Raw genomic sequence first — 15,401 nt, 5'->3', positions numbered from 1 at the left:
ACCTCCTTCACACAGCTCCGCCAGTCCTGAGGGGCATACAAAGCTTAGAGAGAGCACACCCTCACCTCCCTCACAAAGCTCTGTGAGGCCTGAGACACATTCAAAGCCCAGCGAGAGCAAACCCTCACCTCCCTCACACAGCTCCACGAGTCCTGAGAGGAATTCAAAGCCTAGAGAGAGAGAGCACACCCTCCCCTCCCTCACATAGCCGCGTGAGTCCTAATGGGCACACAAAGCCTATAGAGAGCACACCCTCACCTCCCTCACACCGCTCCGTGATTCCTGAGAGGCATTCAAAGCCTAGAGAAAGCACACCCTCACCTCCCTCACACAGCTCCGCGAGTCCTGAGGGGCATTCAAAGCCTAGAGAGAGCAAACCCTCACCTCCCTCGCAAAGCTCCACGAGTCCTGAGAGGCATTCAAAGCCTAGAGAGAGCACACCCTCACCCCCCTCACAAATCTCTGCAAGTCCTGAGATGCATTCAAAGCCCAGAGAGAGCAAACCCTCACCTCCCTCACACAGCTCCACTAGTCCTGAGAGGAATTCAAAGCCTAGAGAGAGCACGCCCTCACCTCCATCACAAAGCCGCATGAGTCCTAATGGGCACACAAAGCCTATAGAGAGCACACCCTCACCTCCCTCACACCGCTTCGTGATTCCTGAGAGGCATTCAAAGCCTAGAGAGAGCACACCCTCACCTCCCTCATCTCCGTGAGTCCTGAGGGGCATTCAAAGCCTAGAGAGAGCACACCCTCACCTCCCTCACAAGGCTCTGCGACTCCTGAGACACATTCAAAGCCCAGCGAGAGCAAACCCTCACCTCCCTGGCACAGCTCCACGAGTCCTGAGAGGAATTCACAGCCTAGAGAGAGCAAACCCTCACCTCCCTCACACAGCTCCGCGAGTCCTGAGGGGCATTCAAAGCCTAGAGAGAGCAAACCCTCACCTCCCTCGCACAGCTCCACGAGTCCTGAGAGGAATTCAAAGCCTAGAGAGAGCACACCCTCACCTCCCTCACACAGCTCCGCGAGCCCTGAGGGGCATTCAAAGCCTAGAGAGAGCAAACCCTCACCTCCCTCACACAGCTCCACGAGTGCTGAAAGGCATTCAAAGCCTAGAGAGAGCACACCCTCACCTCACTCACACAGCTCCACGAGTCCTGACACACATTCAAATCCTAGAGAGAGCACCCCCTCACCTCCCTCACACAGCCCCGTGAGTCCAGATGGGCACACAAAGCCTAGAGAGAGCACAACCTCACCTCCCTCACACAGCTCTGCAATTCCTGAGAGGCATTCAAAGCCTAGAGAGAGCACACCCTCACCTCCCTCACACATCTCCGTGAGTCCTGAGGGGCATTCAAAGCCTAGAGAGAGCAAACCCTCACCTCCCTCGCACAGCTCCACGAGTCCTGAGAGGCATTCAAAGCCTAGAGAGAGCACAACCTCACCTCCCTCACACACGCCATGAGTCCTGAGACGCATTCAAAGCCCAGCGAGAGCAAACCCTCACCTCCCTCGCACAGCTCTGCGAGTCCTGAGAGGAATTCAAAGCCCAGAGAGAGCACACCCTCACCTCCCTCACACAGCCCCACGAGTCCTGATGGGCATATAAAGCCTAGAGAGAGCACACCCTCACCTCCCTCACAAAGCTCCGCGAGTCCTGAGATGCATTCAAAGCCTAGAGAGAGCAAACCCTCACCTCCCTCACACAGCCCCGTAAGTCCTGATGGGCACACAAAGCCTAGAGAGAGCACATCCTCACCTCCCTCACACTGCTCTGCGAGTCCTGATGGGCACATAAAGCCTAGAGAGAGCACACCCTCACCTCCCTCACATAGCTCTGCAAGTCCTGAGGGGCATTCAAAGGCTAGAGAGAGCACACCCTCACCTCCCTCACACAGCTCTGCGATGCCTGAGAGGCATTCAAAGCCTAGAGATAGCAGACCCTTATCTCCCTCACACAGCCCAACGAGTCCTGATGGGCACACAAAGCCTAGAGAGAGCACACCCTCACCTCCCTCACACAGCTCCCCGATTCCTGAGAGGCATTCAAAGGCTAGAGAGAGCACACTCTCACCTCCCTCACACAGCTCCGTGAGTCCTGAGGGGCATTCAAAGCCTAGAGAGTGCACACCCTCACCTCCCTCACACTGCTCTGCGAGTCCTGATGGGCACACAAAGCCTAGAGAGAGCACACCCTCACCTCCCTCACACAGCCCCGCGAGTCCTGATGGGCACAGAAAGCCTAGAGAGAGCACACCCTCACCTCCCACACACAGCCCTGCGAGTCCTGATGGGCACACAAAGCCTAGAGAGAGCACACCCTCACCTCCCTCACACAGACCCCGTGAGTCCTGATGGGCACACAAAGCTTAGAAAGAGCACACCCTCACCTCCCTCACACAGCTCTGCGATTCCTGAGAGGCATTCAAAGCCTAGAGAGATCACACCCTCTCCTCCCTCACACAGCTCCGCGAGTCCTGAGGGGCATTCAAAGCCTAGAGAGAGCACACCCTCACCTCCCTCACACAGCTCCACGCGTCCTTAGATGCATTCAAAGCCTAGAGAGAGCACACCCTCACCTCCCTCACACAGCTCCGTGAGTCCTGAGACGCATTCAAAGCCTAGAGAGAGCACACCCTCACCTCCCTCACACAGCCCCGCGAGTCCTGATGGGCTCACAAACCCTAGAGAGAGCACACCCTCACGTCCCTCACACAGCTCCGTGTTTCCTGAGAGGAATTCAAAGCCTAGAGAGAGCACACCCTCACGTCCCTCACACAGCTCCGTGTTTCCTGAGAGGAATTCAAAGCCTAGAGAGAGTACACCCTCACCTCCCTCACACAGCTCCGCGAGTCCTGATGGGCACACAAAGCCTAGAGAGAGCACACCCTCACCTCCCTCACACCTCTCCCTGATTCGTGAGAGGCATTCAAAGCCTAGAGAGAGCACACCCTCACCTCCCTCACATAGCTCTGCAAGTCCTGAGGGGCATACAACTAACAGAGAGAGCACACCCTCACCTCCCTCACACAGCCCCGCGAGTCCTGATGGGCACACAAAGCCTAGAGGGAGCACACCCTCACCTCCCTCACACAGCTCTGCGATTCCTTAGAGGCATTCAAAGCCTAGAGAGAGCACACCCTCACCTCCCTCACACAGCTGCGTGAGTCCTGAAGCGACATTCAAAGCCTAGAGAGAGCAAACCTTCACCTCCCTCGCAAAGCTCAATGAGTCCAGAGAGGCATTCAAAGCCAAGAGAGAGCACACCCTCACCTCCCTCACACAGCGCCGCCAGTCCTGAGGGGCATACAAAGCTTAGAGAGAGCACACCCTCACCTCCCTCACAAAGCTCTGCGAGTCCTGAGACGCATTCAAAGCCCAGCGGGAGCAAACCCTTACCTCCCTCACACAGCTCCACGAGTCCTGAGAGGAATTCAAAGCCTAGAGAGAGCACACCCTCACCTCCCTCACACAGCCCAGTGAGTCCTGATGTGCACACAAAGCCTAGAGAGAGCACGCCCTCACCTCCCTCACACAGCTCTGCGATTCCTGAGAGGCATTCAATGCCTAGAGAGAGAGCACACCCTCACCTCCCTCACACAGCTCCACGAGTCCTGAGGGGCATTCAAAGCCTAGAGAGAGCAAACCCTCACCTCCCTCGCAAAGCTCCACGAGTCCTGAGAGGCATTCAAAGCCTAGAGAGAGCACACCCTAACCTCCCTCACACAGCTCCGTCGGTCCTGTGGGGCATACAAAGCCTAGAGAGAGCACACCCTTACCTCCCTCACACAGCTCCGCAAGTCCTGATGGGCACACAACGCCTAGAGAGTGCACACCCTCACGTCCCTTCACAGAGCCCCGCGAGTCCTGATGGGCACACAAAGCCTAGAGAGAGCACACCCTCACCTCCCTCACACCTCTCCCTGATTCGTGAGAGGCATTCAAAGCCTAGAGAGAGCACACCCTCACCTCCCTCACATAGCTCTGCAAGTCCTGAGGGGCATACAACTAACAGAGAGAGCACACCCTCACCTCCCTCACACAGCCCCGCGAGTCCTGATGGGCACACAAAGCCTAGAGGGAGCACACCCTCACCTCCCTCACACAGCTCTGCGATTCCTTAGAGGCATTCAAACCCTAGAGAGAGCACACCCTCACCTCCCTCACTGCTGCGTGAGTCCTGAAGCGACATTCAAAGCCTAGAGAGAGCAAACCTTCACCTCCCTCGCAAAGCTCAATGAGTCCAGAGAGGCATTCAAAGCCAAGAGAGAGCACACCCTCACCTCCCTCACACAGCGCCGCCAGTCCTGAGGGGCATACAAAGCTTAGAGAGAGCACACCCTCACCTCCCTCACAAAGCTCTGCGAGTCCTGAGACGCATTCACAGCCCAGCGGGAGCAAACCCTTACCTCCCTCACACAGCTCCACGAGTCCTGAGAGGAATTCAAAGCCTAGAGAGAGCACACGCTCACCTCCCTCACACAGACCAGTGAGTCCTGATGTGCACACAAAGCCTAGAGAGAGCACGCCCTCACCTCCCTCACACAGCTCTGCGATTCCTGAGAGGCATTCAATGCCTAGAGAGAGAGCACACCCTCACCTCCCTCACACAGCTCCACAAGTCCTGAGGGGCATTCAAAGCCTAGAGAGAGCAAACCCTCACCTCCCTCGCAAAGCTCCACGAGTCCTGAGAGGCATTCAAAGCCTAGAGAGAGCACACCCTAACCTCCCTCACACAGCTCCGTCGGTCCTGTGGGGCATACAAAGCCTAGAGAGAGCACACCCTTACCTCCCTCACACAGCTCTGCAAGTCCTGATGGGCACACAACGCCTAGAGAGTGCACACCCTCACCTCCCTTCACAGAGCCCCGCGAGTCCTGATGGGCACACAAAGCCTAGAGAGAGCACACCCTCACCTCCCTCACACAGCCCCGCAAGTCCTTATGTGCACACAAAGCCTGTAGAGAGCACACCCTCACCTCCCTCACACAGCCCAGCGAGTCCTGATGGGCATACAAAGCCTAGAGAGAGCACACCCTCACCTCCCTCACACAGCTCCGCAAGTCCTGATGGGCACAAAATGCCTAGAGAGAGAGCACCCTCACCTCCCTCACACTGCCCCGCGAGTCCTGATGGGCATACAAAGCCTAGAAAGAGTACACCTTCACCTCCCTCACACAGCTCCGCGAGTCCTGATGGGCACACAAAGCCTGGAGAGAGCACACCCTCTCCTCCTTCACACAACCCCGCAAGTCCTGATGGGCATTCAAAGCCTAGAGAGAGCACACCCTCACCTCCCTCATACAGCTCTGCCAGTCCTGAGGAGCATACAAAGCCTAGAGAGAGCACACCCTCACCTCCTTCACACAGCTACGCAAATCCTGAGGGGCATACAATGAATAGAGAGAGCACACCCTCACCTCCTTCACACAGCCCAGCGAGTCCTGATGGGCACACAAAGCCTAGAGAGAGCACACCCTCACCTCTCTCACACAGCTCCGCAAGTCCTGAGGGGCATACAGCGAATAGAGAGAGCACACCCTCACCTCCCTCACACAGCTCTGCGATTCCTGAGAGGCATTCAAAGCCTAGAGATAGCAGAGCCTCGCCTACCTCACACAGCCCCGCGAGTCCTGATGGGCACGCAAAGCCTAAAGAGAGCACACCCTCACCTCCCTCACACAGCTCTGCGATTCCTGAGAGGCGATCAAAGCCTAGAGAGAGTACACCCTCACCTCCCTCACACAGTTCCGCGAGGCCTGAGTGGCATTCAGTGCCTCAAGAGAGCAAACCCCCACCTCCCTCGCACAGCTCCACAAGTCGTGAGAGGCATTCAAAGTCTAGAGAGAGCAAACCCTCACCTCCCTCACAAAGCTCCGCGAGTCCTGATGGGCACACAAAGTCTAGAGAGAGCACACCCTCTCCTCCCTCGCAAAGCTCCACGAGTCCTGAGAGGCATTCAAAGCCTAGAGAGAGCACACCCTCACCTCCCTCACACAGCTCCATGAGTCCTGAGGGGCACACAAAGTCGAGAGAGAGCACCCCCTCCCCTCCCTCACACTGCCAACGAGTCCATATGGGAACACAAAGCCTAGAGATTGCACACCCTCACCTCCCTCACACAGCTCCGCGATTCCTGAGAGGCATTCAAAGCCTAGAGAGAGCACACCCTCACCTCCCTCACACAGCTCCACAAGTCCTGATGGGCATACAATTAATAGAGAGAGCACACCCTCACCTCCCTCACACAGCCCCGCGAGTCCTGATGGGCATACAAAGCCTAGAGAGAGCACACCCTCACCTCCCTCACAAAGCTCTGCGAGTCCTGATGGGCACACAAAGTCTAGAGAGAGCACACCCTCTCCTCCCTCACAAAGCCCCTCGAGTCCTGATGGGCATACAAAGCCTATAGAGAGCACACCCGCACCTCCCTCAGACAGCGCTCTGCCAGTCCTGAAGGACAAACAAAGCCTAGAGAGAGCACACCCTCACCTCCCTCACACAGCCCAGTGAGTCCTGATGTGCACACAAAGCCTAGAGAGAGCACGCCCTCACCTCCCTCACACAGCTCTGCGATTCCTGAGAGGCATTCAATGCCTAGAGAGAGAGCACACCCTCACCTCCCTCACACAGCTCCACGAGTCCTGAGGGGCATTCAAAGCCTAGAGAGAGCAAACCCTCACCTCCCTCGCAAAGCTCCACGAGTCCTGAGAGGCATTCAAAGCCTAGAGAGAGCACACCCTAACCTCCCTCACACAGCTCCGTCAGTCCTGTGGGGCATACAAAGCCTAGAGAGAGCACACCCTTACCTCCCTCACACAGCTCCGCAAGTCCTGATGGGCACACAACGCCTAGAGAGTGCACACCCTCACCTCCCTCACAGAGCCCCGCGAGTCCTGATGGGCACACAAAGCCTAGAGAGAGCACACACTCACCTCCCTCACACAGCCCCGCAAGTCCTTATGTGCACACAAAGCCTGTAGAGAGCACACCCTCACCTCCCTCACACAGCCCAGCGAGTCGTGATGGGCATACAAAGCCTAGAGAGAGCACACCCTCACCTCCCTCACACAGCTCCGCAAGTCCTGATGGGCACAAAATGCCTAGAGAGAGTACACCCTCACCTCCCTCACACTGCCCCGCGAGTCCTGATGGGCATACAAAGCCTAGAAAGAGTACACCTTCACCTCCCTCACACAGCTCCGCGAGTCCTGATGGGCACACAAAGCCTAGAGAGAGCTCACCCTCACCTCCCTCACACAACCCGCAAGTCCTGATGGGCACACAAAGCCTGGAGAGAGCACACCCTCTCCTCCTTCACACAGCCCCGCAAGTCCTGATGGGCACACAAAGCCTAGAGAGAGCACACCCTCACCTCCCTCACACAGTTCCGCTATTCCTGAAAGGCATTCAAAGCCTAGAGAGAGCACACCCTCACCTCCCTCATACAGCTCTGCCAGTCCTGAGGGGCATACAAAGCCTAGAGAGAGCACACCCTCACCTCCTTCACACAGCTCCGCAAGTCCTGAGGGGCATACAATGAATAGAGAGAGCACACCCTCACCTCCCTCACACAGCCCAGCGAGTCCTGATGGGCACACAAAGCCTAGAGAGAGCACACCCTCACCTCTCTCACACAGCTCCGCAAGTCCTGAGGGGCATACAACGAATAGAGAGAGCACACCCTCACCTCCCTCACACAGCTCTGCGATTCCTGAGAGGCATTCAAAGCCTAGGGATAGCAGAGCCTCGCCTACCTCACACAGCCCCACGAGTCCTGATGGGCACGCAAAGCCTAAAGAGAGCACACCCTCACCTCCCTCACACATCCCAGTGAGTCCTGATCTGCACTCACAGCCTAGAGAGAGCACGCCCTCACCTCCCTCACACAGCCCTGCGATTCCTGAGAGGCATTCAAAGCCTAGAGAGAGAGCACACCCTCACCTCCCTCACACAGCTCCACGAGTCCTGAGGGGCATTCAAAGCCTAGAGAGAGCAAACCCTCACCTCCCTCGCAAAGCTCCACGAGTCCTGAGAGGCATTCAAAGCCTAGAGAGAGCACACCCTAACCTCCCTCACAGAGCCCCGCGAGTCCTGATGGGCACACAAAGCCTAGAGAGAGCACACCCTCACCTCCCTCACACAGCCCCGCAAGTCCTTAAGTGCACACAAAGCCTGTAGAGAGCACACCCTCACCTCCCTCACAAAGCCCAGCGAGTCCTGATGGGCATACAAAGCCTAAAGAGAGCACACCCTCACCTCCCTCACACAGCTCCGCAAGTCCTGATGGGCACAAAATGCCTAGAGAGAGTACACCCTCACCTCCCTCACACTGCCCCGCAAGTCCTGATGGGCATACAAAGCCTAGAAAGAGTACACCTTCACCTCCCTCACACAGCTCCGCGAGTCCTGATGGGCACACAAAGCCTAGAGAGAGCACACCCTCACATCCCTAACACAACCCGCAAGTCCTGATGGGCACACAAAGCCTGGAGAGAGCACACCCTCTCCTCCTTCACACAGCCCCGCAAGTCCTGATGGGCACACAAAGCCTAGAGAGAGCACACCCTCACCTCCCTCACACAGCTCCGCTATTCCTGAAAGGCATTCAAAGCCTAGAGAGAGCACACCCTCACCTCCCTCATACAGCTCTGCCAGTCCTGAGGGGCATACAAAGCCTAGAGAGAGCACACCCTCACCTCCTTCACACAGCTCCGCAAGTCCTGAGGGGCATACAATGAATAGAGAGAGCACACCCTCACCTCCCTCACACAGCCCAGCGAGTCCTGATGGGCACACAAAGCGTAGAGAGAGCACACCCACACCTCTCTCACACAGCTCTGCAAGTCCTGAGGGGCATACAACGAATAGAGAGAGCACACCCTCACCTCCCTCACACAGCTCTGCGATTCCTGAGAGGCATTCAAAGCCTAGAGATAGCAGAGCCTCGCCTACCTCACACAGCCCCGCGAGTCCTGATGGGCACGCAAAGCCTAAAGAGAGCACACCCTCACCTCCCTCACACAGCTCTGCGATTCCTGAGAGGCATTCAAAGCCTAGAGAGAGTACACCCTCACCTCCCTCACACAGCTCCGCGAGGCCTGAGTGGCATTCAAAGCCTCAAGAGAGCAAACCCTCACCTCCCTCGCACAGCTCCACAAGTCGTGAGAGGCATTCAAAGTCTAGAGAGAGCAAACCCTCACCTCCCTCGCACAGCTCCAAAAGTCATAAGAGGCATTCAAAGCCTAGAGATAGCACACCCTCACCTCTCTTACAGAGCCCCGCGAGTCCTGATGGGCTCACAAAGCCTAGAGAGAGCACACCCTCACCTCCCTCACACCGCTCCATGATTCCCGAGAGGCTTCAAAGCCTAGAGAGAGCACACCCTCACCTCCCTCACACAGCTCCGCAAGTCCTGAGAGGCATTCAAAGCCTAGAGGTAGCAGACCCTCATCTCCCACACACAGCCCCGTGTTCCTGATGGGTACACAAAGCCTAGAGAGAGCACACCCTCACCTCCCTCACACACCTCCGCAAGTCCTGAGGGGCATACAACGAATATAGAGAGCACACCCTCACCTCCCTCACACAGCTCTGCGATTCCTGAGAGGCATTCAAAGCCTAGAGATAGCAGACCCTCACCTCCCTCACACAGCCCAGCGAGTCCTGATGGGCACACAAAGCCTATAGAGAGCACACCCTCAGCTCCCTCACACAGTTCCGCGATTCCTGAGAGGCATTCACAGCCTAGAAAGAGCACACCCTCACCTCCCCCACACATCTCCACCAGTCCTGAGGGTCATACAAAGCCTAGAGAGAGCACACCCTCACCTCCCTCACACAGCTCCGCACGTCCTGAGGGGCATACAATGAATAGAGAGAGCACACCCTCACCTCCCTCACATAGCCCCACGAGTCCTGATGGGCACACAAAGCCTAGAGAGAGCACACCCTCACCTCCCTCACACAGCTCCGCGATTCCTGAGAGGCATTCAAAGCCTAGAGAGAGCACACCCTCACCTCCCTCACACAGCTCCGCAAGTCCTGAGGGGCATGCAAAGCCTAGAGAGAGCACACCCTCACCTCCCTCACACAGCTCCGCGAGTCCCGATAGGCACACAAAGCATAGAGATAGCAGACCCTCACGCAGCTCCACGGGTCCTGAAAGGTTTCTCAGTGGCTGTCTGCCTGGAATATCCTCGTCTAATGTCCAGAAAAGCTCCTTTTAAGAATATAGTTTTCCATTCTCCACAGACCCTGTCTCACCCCTGCCACCTTGAATGGGATCTACCCAAATGCAACACTTTCATGCTCCCGCTGTCTCGCAGCCACTTCTGATCTGCACCTCACCTGCAGGGTTTACCCTCCCTATCCCTCAATTATTCTTTTCAATGCAACTAACAGACTAACATGCCTGCCTCTCAAATTCATTCATATTTCACTGTACTAATTCACCACTAATCCTTTTTGGGTTATGAAGTAGCGTGCTACTCGCCAAAAAGTGCTTCAACGCTTTCTAAGGGGTAGTAAGCGCTATATAAATGCAATTTCAATTACTTTGCTGTTGTGGTGCTGTGGTATTGGTAGATCTGTGGTAGTGGTAGTGGTTCTGGTCTGTCTGACATTGGCATGGTGGAGCGGTGGTAACTCTCAAGGTGGTACTTTGGTGTTGGTGGTGCTGTGGAAATGAGCTGCTTCAGTAGAAGAGTGTTGCTCTGGTGGTGATATTGGTAGAGCTGTGTTAGTGGGCCAGGTCTGTATCTGACACTGGCATAGTGGTGCTGTGGTGAGTTGGCAAGCTGGTGTTCTGTAAGTCTCAAAGCAGTACTTTGCTGTTTGTGGTGCTGTGGTGTTGGTGCTGTGGTGTTGGTGGTGCTGTGGTGAGTTGCCACGGTGGTGCTGTTGTGAGTTGGCATGGTGGTGTTGTAGTGAGTTGCACGGTGGTGCTTTGGTGAGTTGGCATGGTGGTGCTGTGGTGAGTTGACACGGTGGTGCTGTGGTGAGTTGGCATGGTGGTGCTCTGTAAGTCTCAAAACGGTACTTTGGTGTTGGTGGTGCTGTGGGAATGAGGTGCTTCAGTAGAAGTCAGAGTGTTGCTCTGGTGGTGATATTGGTAGAGATGTGTTAGTGGGCCAGGTCTTTATCTGACATTGGCACGGTGGTGCTTTGGTGACTTGGCTCTGTAAGTCTCAAAGCAGTACTTTGGTGTTTGTGGTGCTGTGGTGTTTGTGGTGATGTGGTGTTGGTGGTGCTTTTGTGTTGGGTGGTGCTGTGGTGAGTTGGCATGGTGGTGCTGTGGTGAGTTGGCACAGTGGTGCTGTGGTGAGTGGCACAGTGGTGTTGTGGTGAGTTGGTGCTGTGGTGAATTGGGATGGTAGTACTGTGGTTAGTTGGCATGGTGGTGCTGTGGTAAGTTGGCACGGTGGTGATGTGGTGAGTGGCACAGTGGTGTTGTGGTGAGTTGGTGCTGTGGTGAATTGGGATGGTAGTACTGTGGTTAGTTGGCATGGTGGTGCTGTGGTGAGTTGGCACGGTGGTGCTCTGAAAGTCTCAAAGCGGTACTTTGCTGTTTGTGGTGCTGTGGTTTTGGTGCTGTGGTGTTGGTGGTGCTATGGTGTTGGTGGTGCTGTTGTGTTGGTGGTGCTGTGGTGAGTTGGCATGGTGGTGCTGTGGTGAGTTGGCACAGTGGTGCTGTGGTGAGTGGCACAGTGGTGTTGTGGTGAGTTGGTGCTGTGGTGAATTGGGATGGTAGTACTGTGGTTAGTTGGCATGGTGGTGCTGTGGTGAGTTGGCATGGTGGTGCTCTGAAAGTCTCAAAGCTGTACTTTGCTGTTTGTGGTGCTGTGGTATTGGTGCTATGGTCTTGGTGGTGCTGTGGTTAGTTGGCACGGTGGTGTTGTTGTGAGTTGGCACGGTGGTGTTGTGGTGAGTTGCACAGTGGTGCTGTGGTGAGTTGGCATGGTGGTGCTGTGGTGAGTTGGCACGGTGGTGCTGTTATGATTTGGCATGGTGGTGCTGTGGTGAGTTGGCATGGTGGTGCTCTGTAAGTCTCAAAGCGGTACTTTGGTGTTTGTGGTGCTGTGGTGTTGGTGGTGCTGTTGTGTTGGTGGTGCTGTGGTGAGTTGGCATGGTGGTGCTGTGGTGAGTTGGCACAGTGGTGTTGTGGTGAGTTGGCACGGTGGTGCTGTGGTGAGTTGGCATGGTGGTGCTGTTGTAAGTTGGCACAGCAGTGCTCTGGTGAGGTGGCATGGTGGTGCTGTGGTGAGTTGGCATGGTGGTGCTCTGGAAGTCTCAAAGCGGTACTTTGCTGTTTGTAGTGCTGTGGTGTTGGTGGTGCTGTGGGAATCTCCTTGCCCAGGACGGTTCTGTGATAATCTTGGGGTGGGATACAGCCTGTGTGCAGTTTGCACATGTGTGGGACCCTGTTACTGCCCTGTGATCTCTAACTCGTTGCATCTTTCACGCAGGGCATTCTGGGAGCGCCCGGGATTCCTGGAGAAGTTGGATTTCAAGGTGACAAGGTGAGGTTTGGGGGGGGGTCTCTGTCCCCAGTGCTGTTTCCTACCCCGGAGTGATCTGTGTAAGAAACTTGACTCCCTTGGCATCCCTCCTGTTCCAGAGTCTCTCTGAAAACGCTCCTCTTGTTCTAGAATCACCGTGAGAACGCTCCATCCGTGGGTTTTATCCAGAGTCACTGTGAGAACGCTCTCTCCTTGGGCTCTATCCACAGTCGCTGTGAGAACGCTCCCTCCGTGGTTTCTATCCACAGTCACTGTGAGAACGTGTCCTCCTTCGGCTCTATCCACAGTCACTGCGAGAACGCTCCCTCCTTAGGCTCTATCCACAGTCACTGTGAGAACGCTCCCTCCTTGGGCTCTCTCCACTGTCACTGTGAGAACGCTCCCTCCGTGGGCTCTATCCACAGTCACTGTGAGAACGTGTCCTCCTTCGGCTCTATCCACAGTCACTGTGAGAACGATCCATCCATGGGTTCTATCCAGAGTCACTGTGAGAACGCTCCCTCCTTGGGCTCTCTCCACTGTCACTGTGAGAACGCTCCCTCCGTGGGCTCTATCCACAGTCACTGTGACAACACTCCCTCCTTGGGCTCTATCCACAGTCAAGGTGAGAATGCTCCCTCCGTGGGTTCTATCCACAGTCACTTTGAGAACACTCCCTCCTTGGGTTCTATCCACAGTCACTGTGAGAATGCTCTCTCCTTGGGCTCTATCTACAGTCACTGTGAGAAGGCTCCATCGTTGGGCTCTATCAACAGTGACTGTGAGAGCACTCCCTCCCTGGGTTCTATCCAGAGTCACTGAGAACGCTCCCTACATGGGTTCTATCCAGAGTCACTGTGAGAACGCTCCCACCTTGGGCTCTATCCACAGTCACTGTGAGAACGCTCCCTCGTTGGGCTCTATCCACAGTCACTGTGAGAACGCTCCCTTCTTAGGCTCTATCCACAGTCACTGTGAGAATGCTCCCTCTGTGGGTTCTATCCAGAGTCTCTGTGAGAACGCTCCCTCCTTGGGCTCCATCCACTGTCACTGTGAGAACGCTCCCTCTGTGGGTTCTATCCAGAGTCTCTGTGAGAACGCTCCCTCCTTGGGCTCCATCCACTGTCACTGTGAGAACCCTCCCTCCTTGGGCTCTATCCACAGTCACTGTGAGCAGGCTCCCTCCGTGGGCTCTTTCCACAGTCACCATGAGAACGCTCCCTCCTTGGGCTCTATCCACAGTCACTTTGAGAACGCTCCCTCCTTGGGCTCCATCTGTAAAGATCTTACCCGTAATAGATTCTGCAGGAGCGCCCCGGAGTCTGTGAAGATGTCGTAGCTAGCCCCTGCCTTCCACCAGCACCTAATGCCTCTATCAGAACCTAGAGAGCACAGGCACTAGGGGAAAACAGGGAAACAAAACAAGGTAAGAGGGGAAGAGATCTCCGCAGCCACAGTCCACTGCTCTTTCTGGATGTAACTCTACGGATGGTGTCTGGTCACTGTAGAGCTCCCTGGATACTGTGTCTAAAAGGTAATGTCAGAATTAGGAAAAGGGTGGAGAAACACAGTGGAATGGTGTTCAACAGTAACACAGAAAAGGGAATAAAGGAATACCTAAGATCTGTTGTTGGGGGCAGTATGCTTGTGGAGGGCACTCTGGGGTGAAGCCTTCTATACGTATCCCTAAACTTAGAACATAGGAGACAATATATATGAGTTCCACTACTCTTCCAATGCCTCCCCCCTTTCCTTCTACATGCTTTTCCCCGTTACCGGATATGCAAGCAGAGCGATGATCTGACGTAACGCTGCTCCACGATAGTCCAAGTCGGAGGCAGCAAGGCTCAAGAAGCAGTGTGAGTAGGTGGTGTCTTCGAATTCACCCTTGGCAGATAGTATTGCTTTGTTAAGCCTCAGATGCCCAACTCCAGAGAGGCACAAGGAGGACCCCAATCCAAGCGAGAGTAGCACCAGCGGAGATAGCGACAGGAGGGAGGAATTAGCAACGGGGGGAAAAAGGCACCCCAGACACCCGGCCGGCCCTCGGGAAGCAGCTCCGGAAAGGCGGGCGGAGCGCTGGGTATGCGAAACCTTCAGCAGTGAAGGGAAAGCACCCCAGACACCCGGCCGGCCCTCGGGAAGCAGCTCCGGAAAGGCGGGCGGAGCGCTGGGTATGCGGGGCTGTCAATGGAGGAGGGAAAGGGTGAGAGGCGGAATGCCTCTATAACGACACTCCAGGAACAACAGATAGCCCACCCTGCCTCGGGGACACCCAGCCAGGCAGGCGAACAGAATTCGGGGCACAAGTACGAGGAGTTACGACTCCGACACGGCCAAGAAGCAGTCTTTGATCCAAAAACGGAGTCTCCGGCAAACGAACGCCACGGAAGGCGTCTAGCATCCAGATTCAGGAAGCGCAAAACAGGAAACAGGAAATGGATAACGCAACTATGGGGCAAACACTAGAACGCGAAGCCTCGAGTCCTTGCGCGTTCCGCGTTTCTACAGTCTCGTCGCTTAAGGAGCATGCGCACAGGTATAGTCACTGATCACTGCGTCTTGCGCTCGACAATCCTGACAGTACACTCCCCCCAGAACACCCCCCACCGGTTTGGGCTTGCGAGGGTTTCTTCTGTGAAACTGACGAATTAACCGAGGAGCGTGTACCTGACTTGCGGGTTCCTAGGACCGTTCTTCCACCCCGTAACCCTTCCAATGAATTAGGTACTGCAAACAACGTCTACTTCTTCTGGAGTCAACTATGGCTTCAACTTCGTATTCCTCATTTCGTTCAACAGATATGGGCGTTGGTGTTGGGGGGAGACGTGTACCAGGTTCCACTGGTTTCAATAGGGAAACATGAAAAACAGGGTGCACCTTTAAACTCATGGG

The 15,401-nt window shown here is 55.5% G+C and overlaps 1 protein-coding gene across 3 annotated transcripts in view; it reads left to right on the top strand.

Moving 5' to 3' along the window:
• The window catches only part of COL27A1 (collagen type XXVII alpha 1 chain), a 2,221,286-nt gene that overhangs the window by 1,012,660 nt on the left and 1,193,225 nt on the right, over window positions 1-15,401 (top strand). For all 3 annotated transcript variants that reach the window (XM_085614179.1, XM_085614180.1, XM_085614178.1), the window contains exon 17: window positions 12,474-12,527. In XM_085614179.1, the coding sequence (XP_085470305.1) occupies window positions 12,474-12,527 (54 nt within the window). The remainder of the gene's footprint in view (window positions 1-12,473; window positions 12,528-15,401) is intronic.

This window comes from Triturus cristatus, chromosome 1_2 (assembly GCF_964204655.1).
Source record: "Triturus cristatus chromosome 1_2, aTriCri1.1, whole genome shotgun sequence".
NCBI classification, from domain to species: domain Eukaryota; kingdom Metazoa; phylum Chordata; class Amphibia; order Caudata; family Salamandridae; genus Triturus; species Triturus cristatus.
The sequence above is the reverse complement of the archived record's forward strand: the minus strand, read 5'-3'. Positions and strand labels throughout refer to the sequence as shown.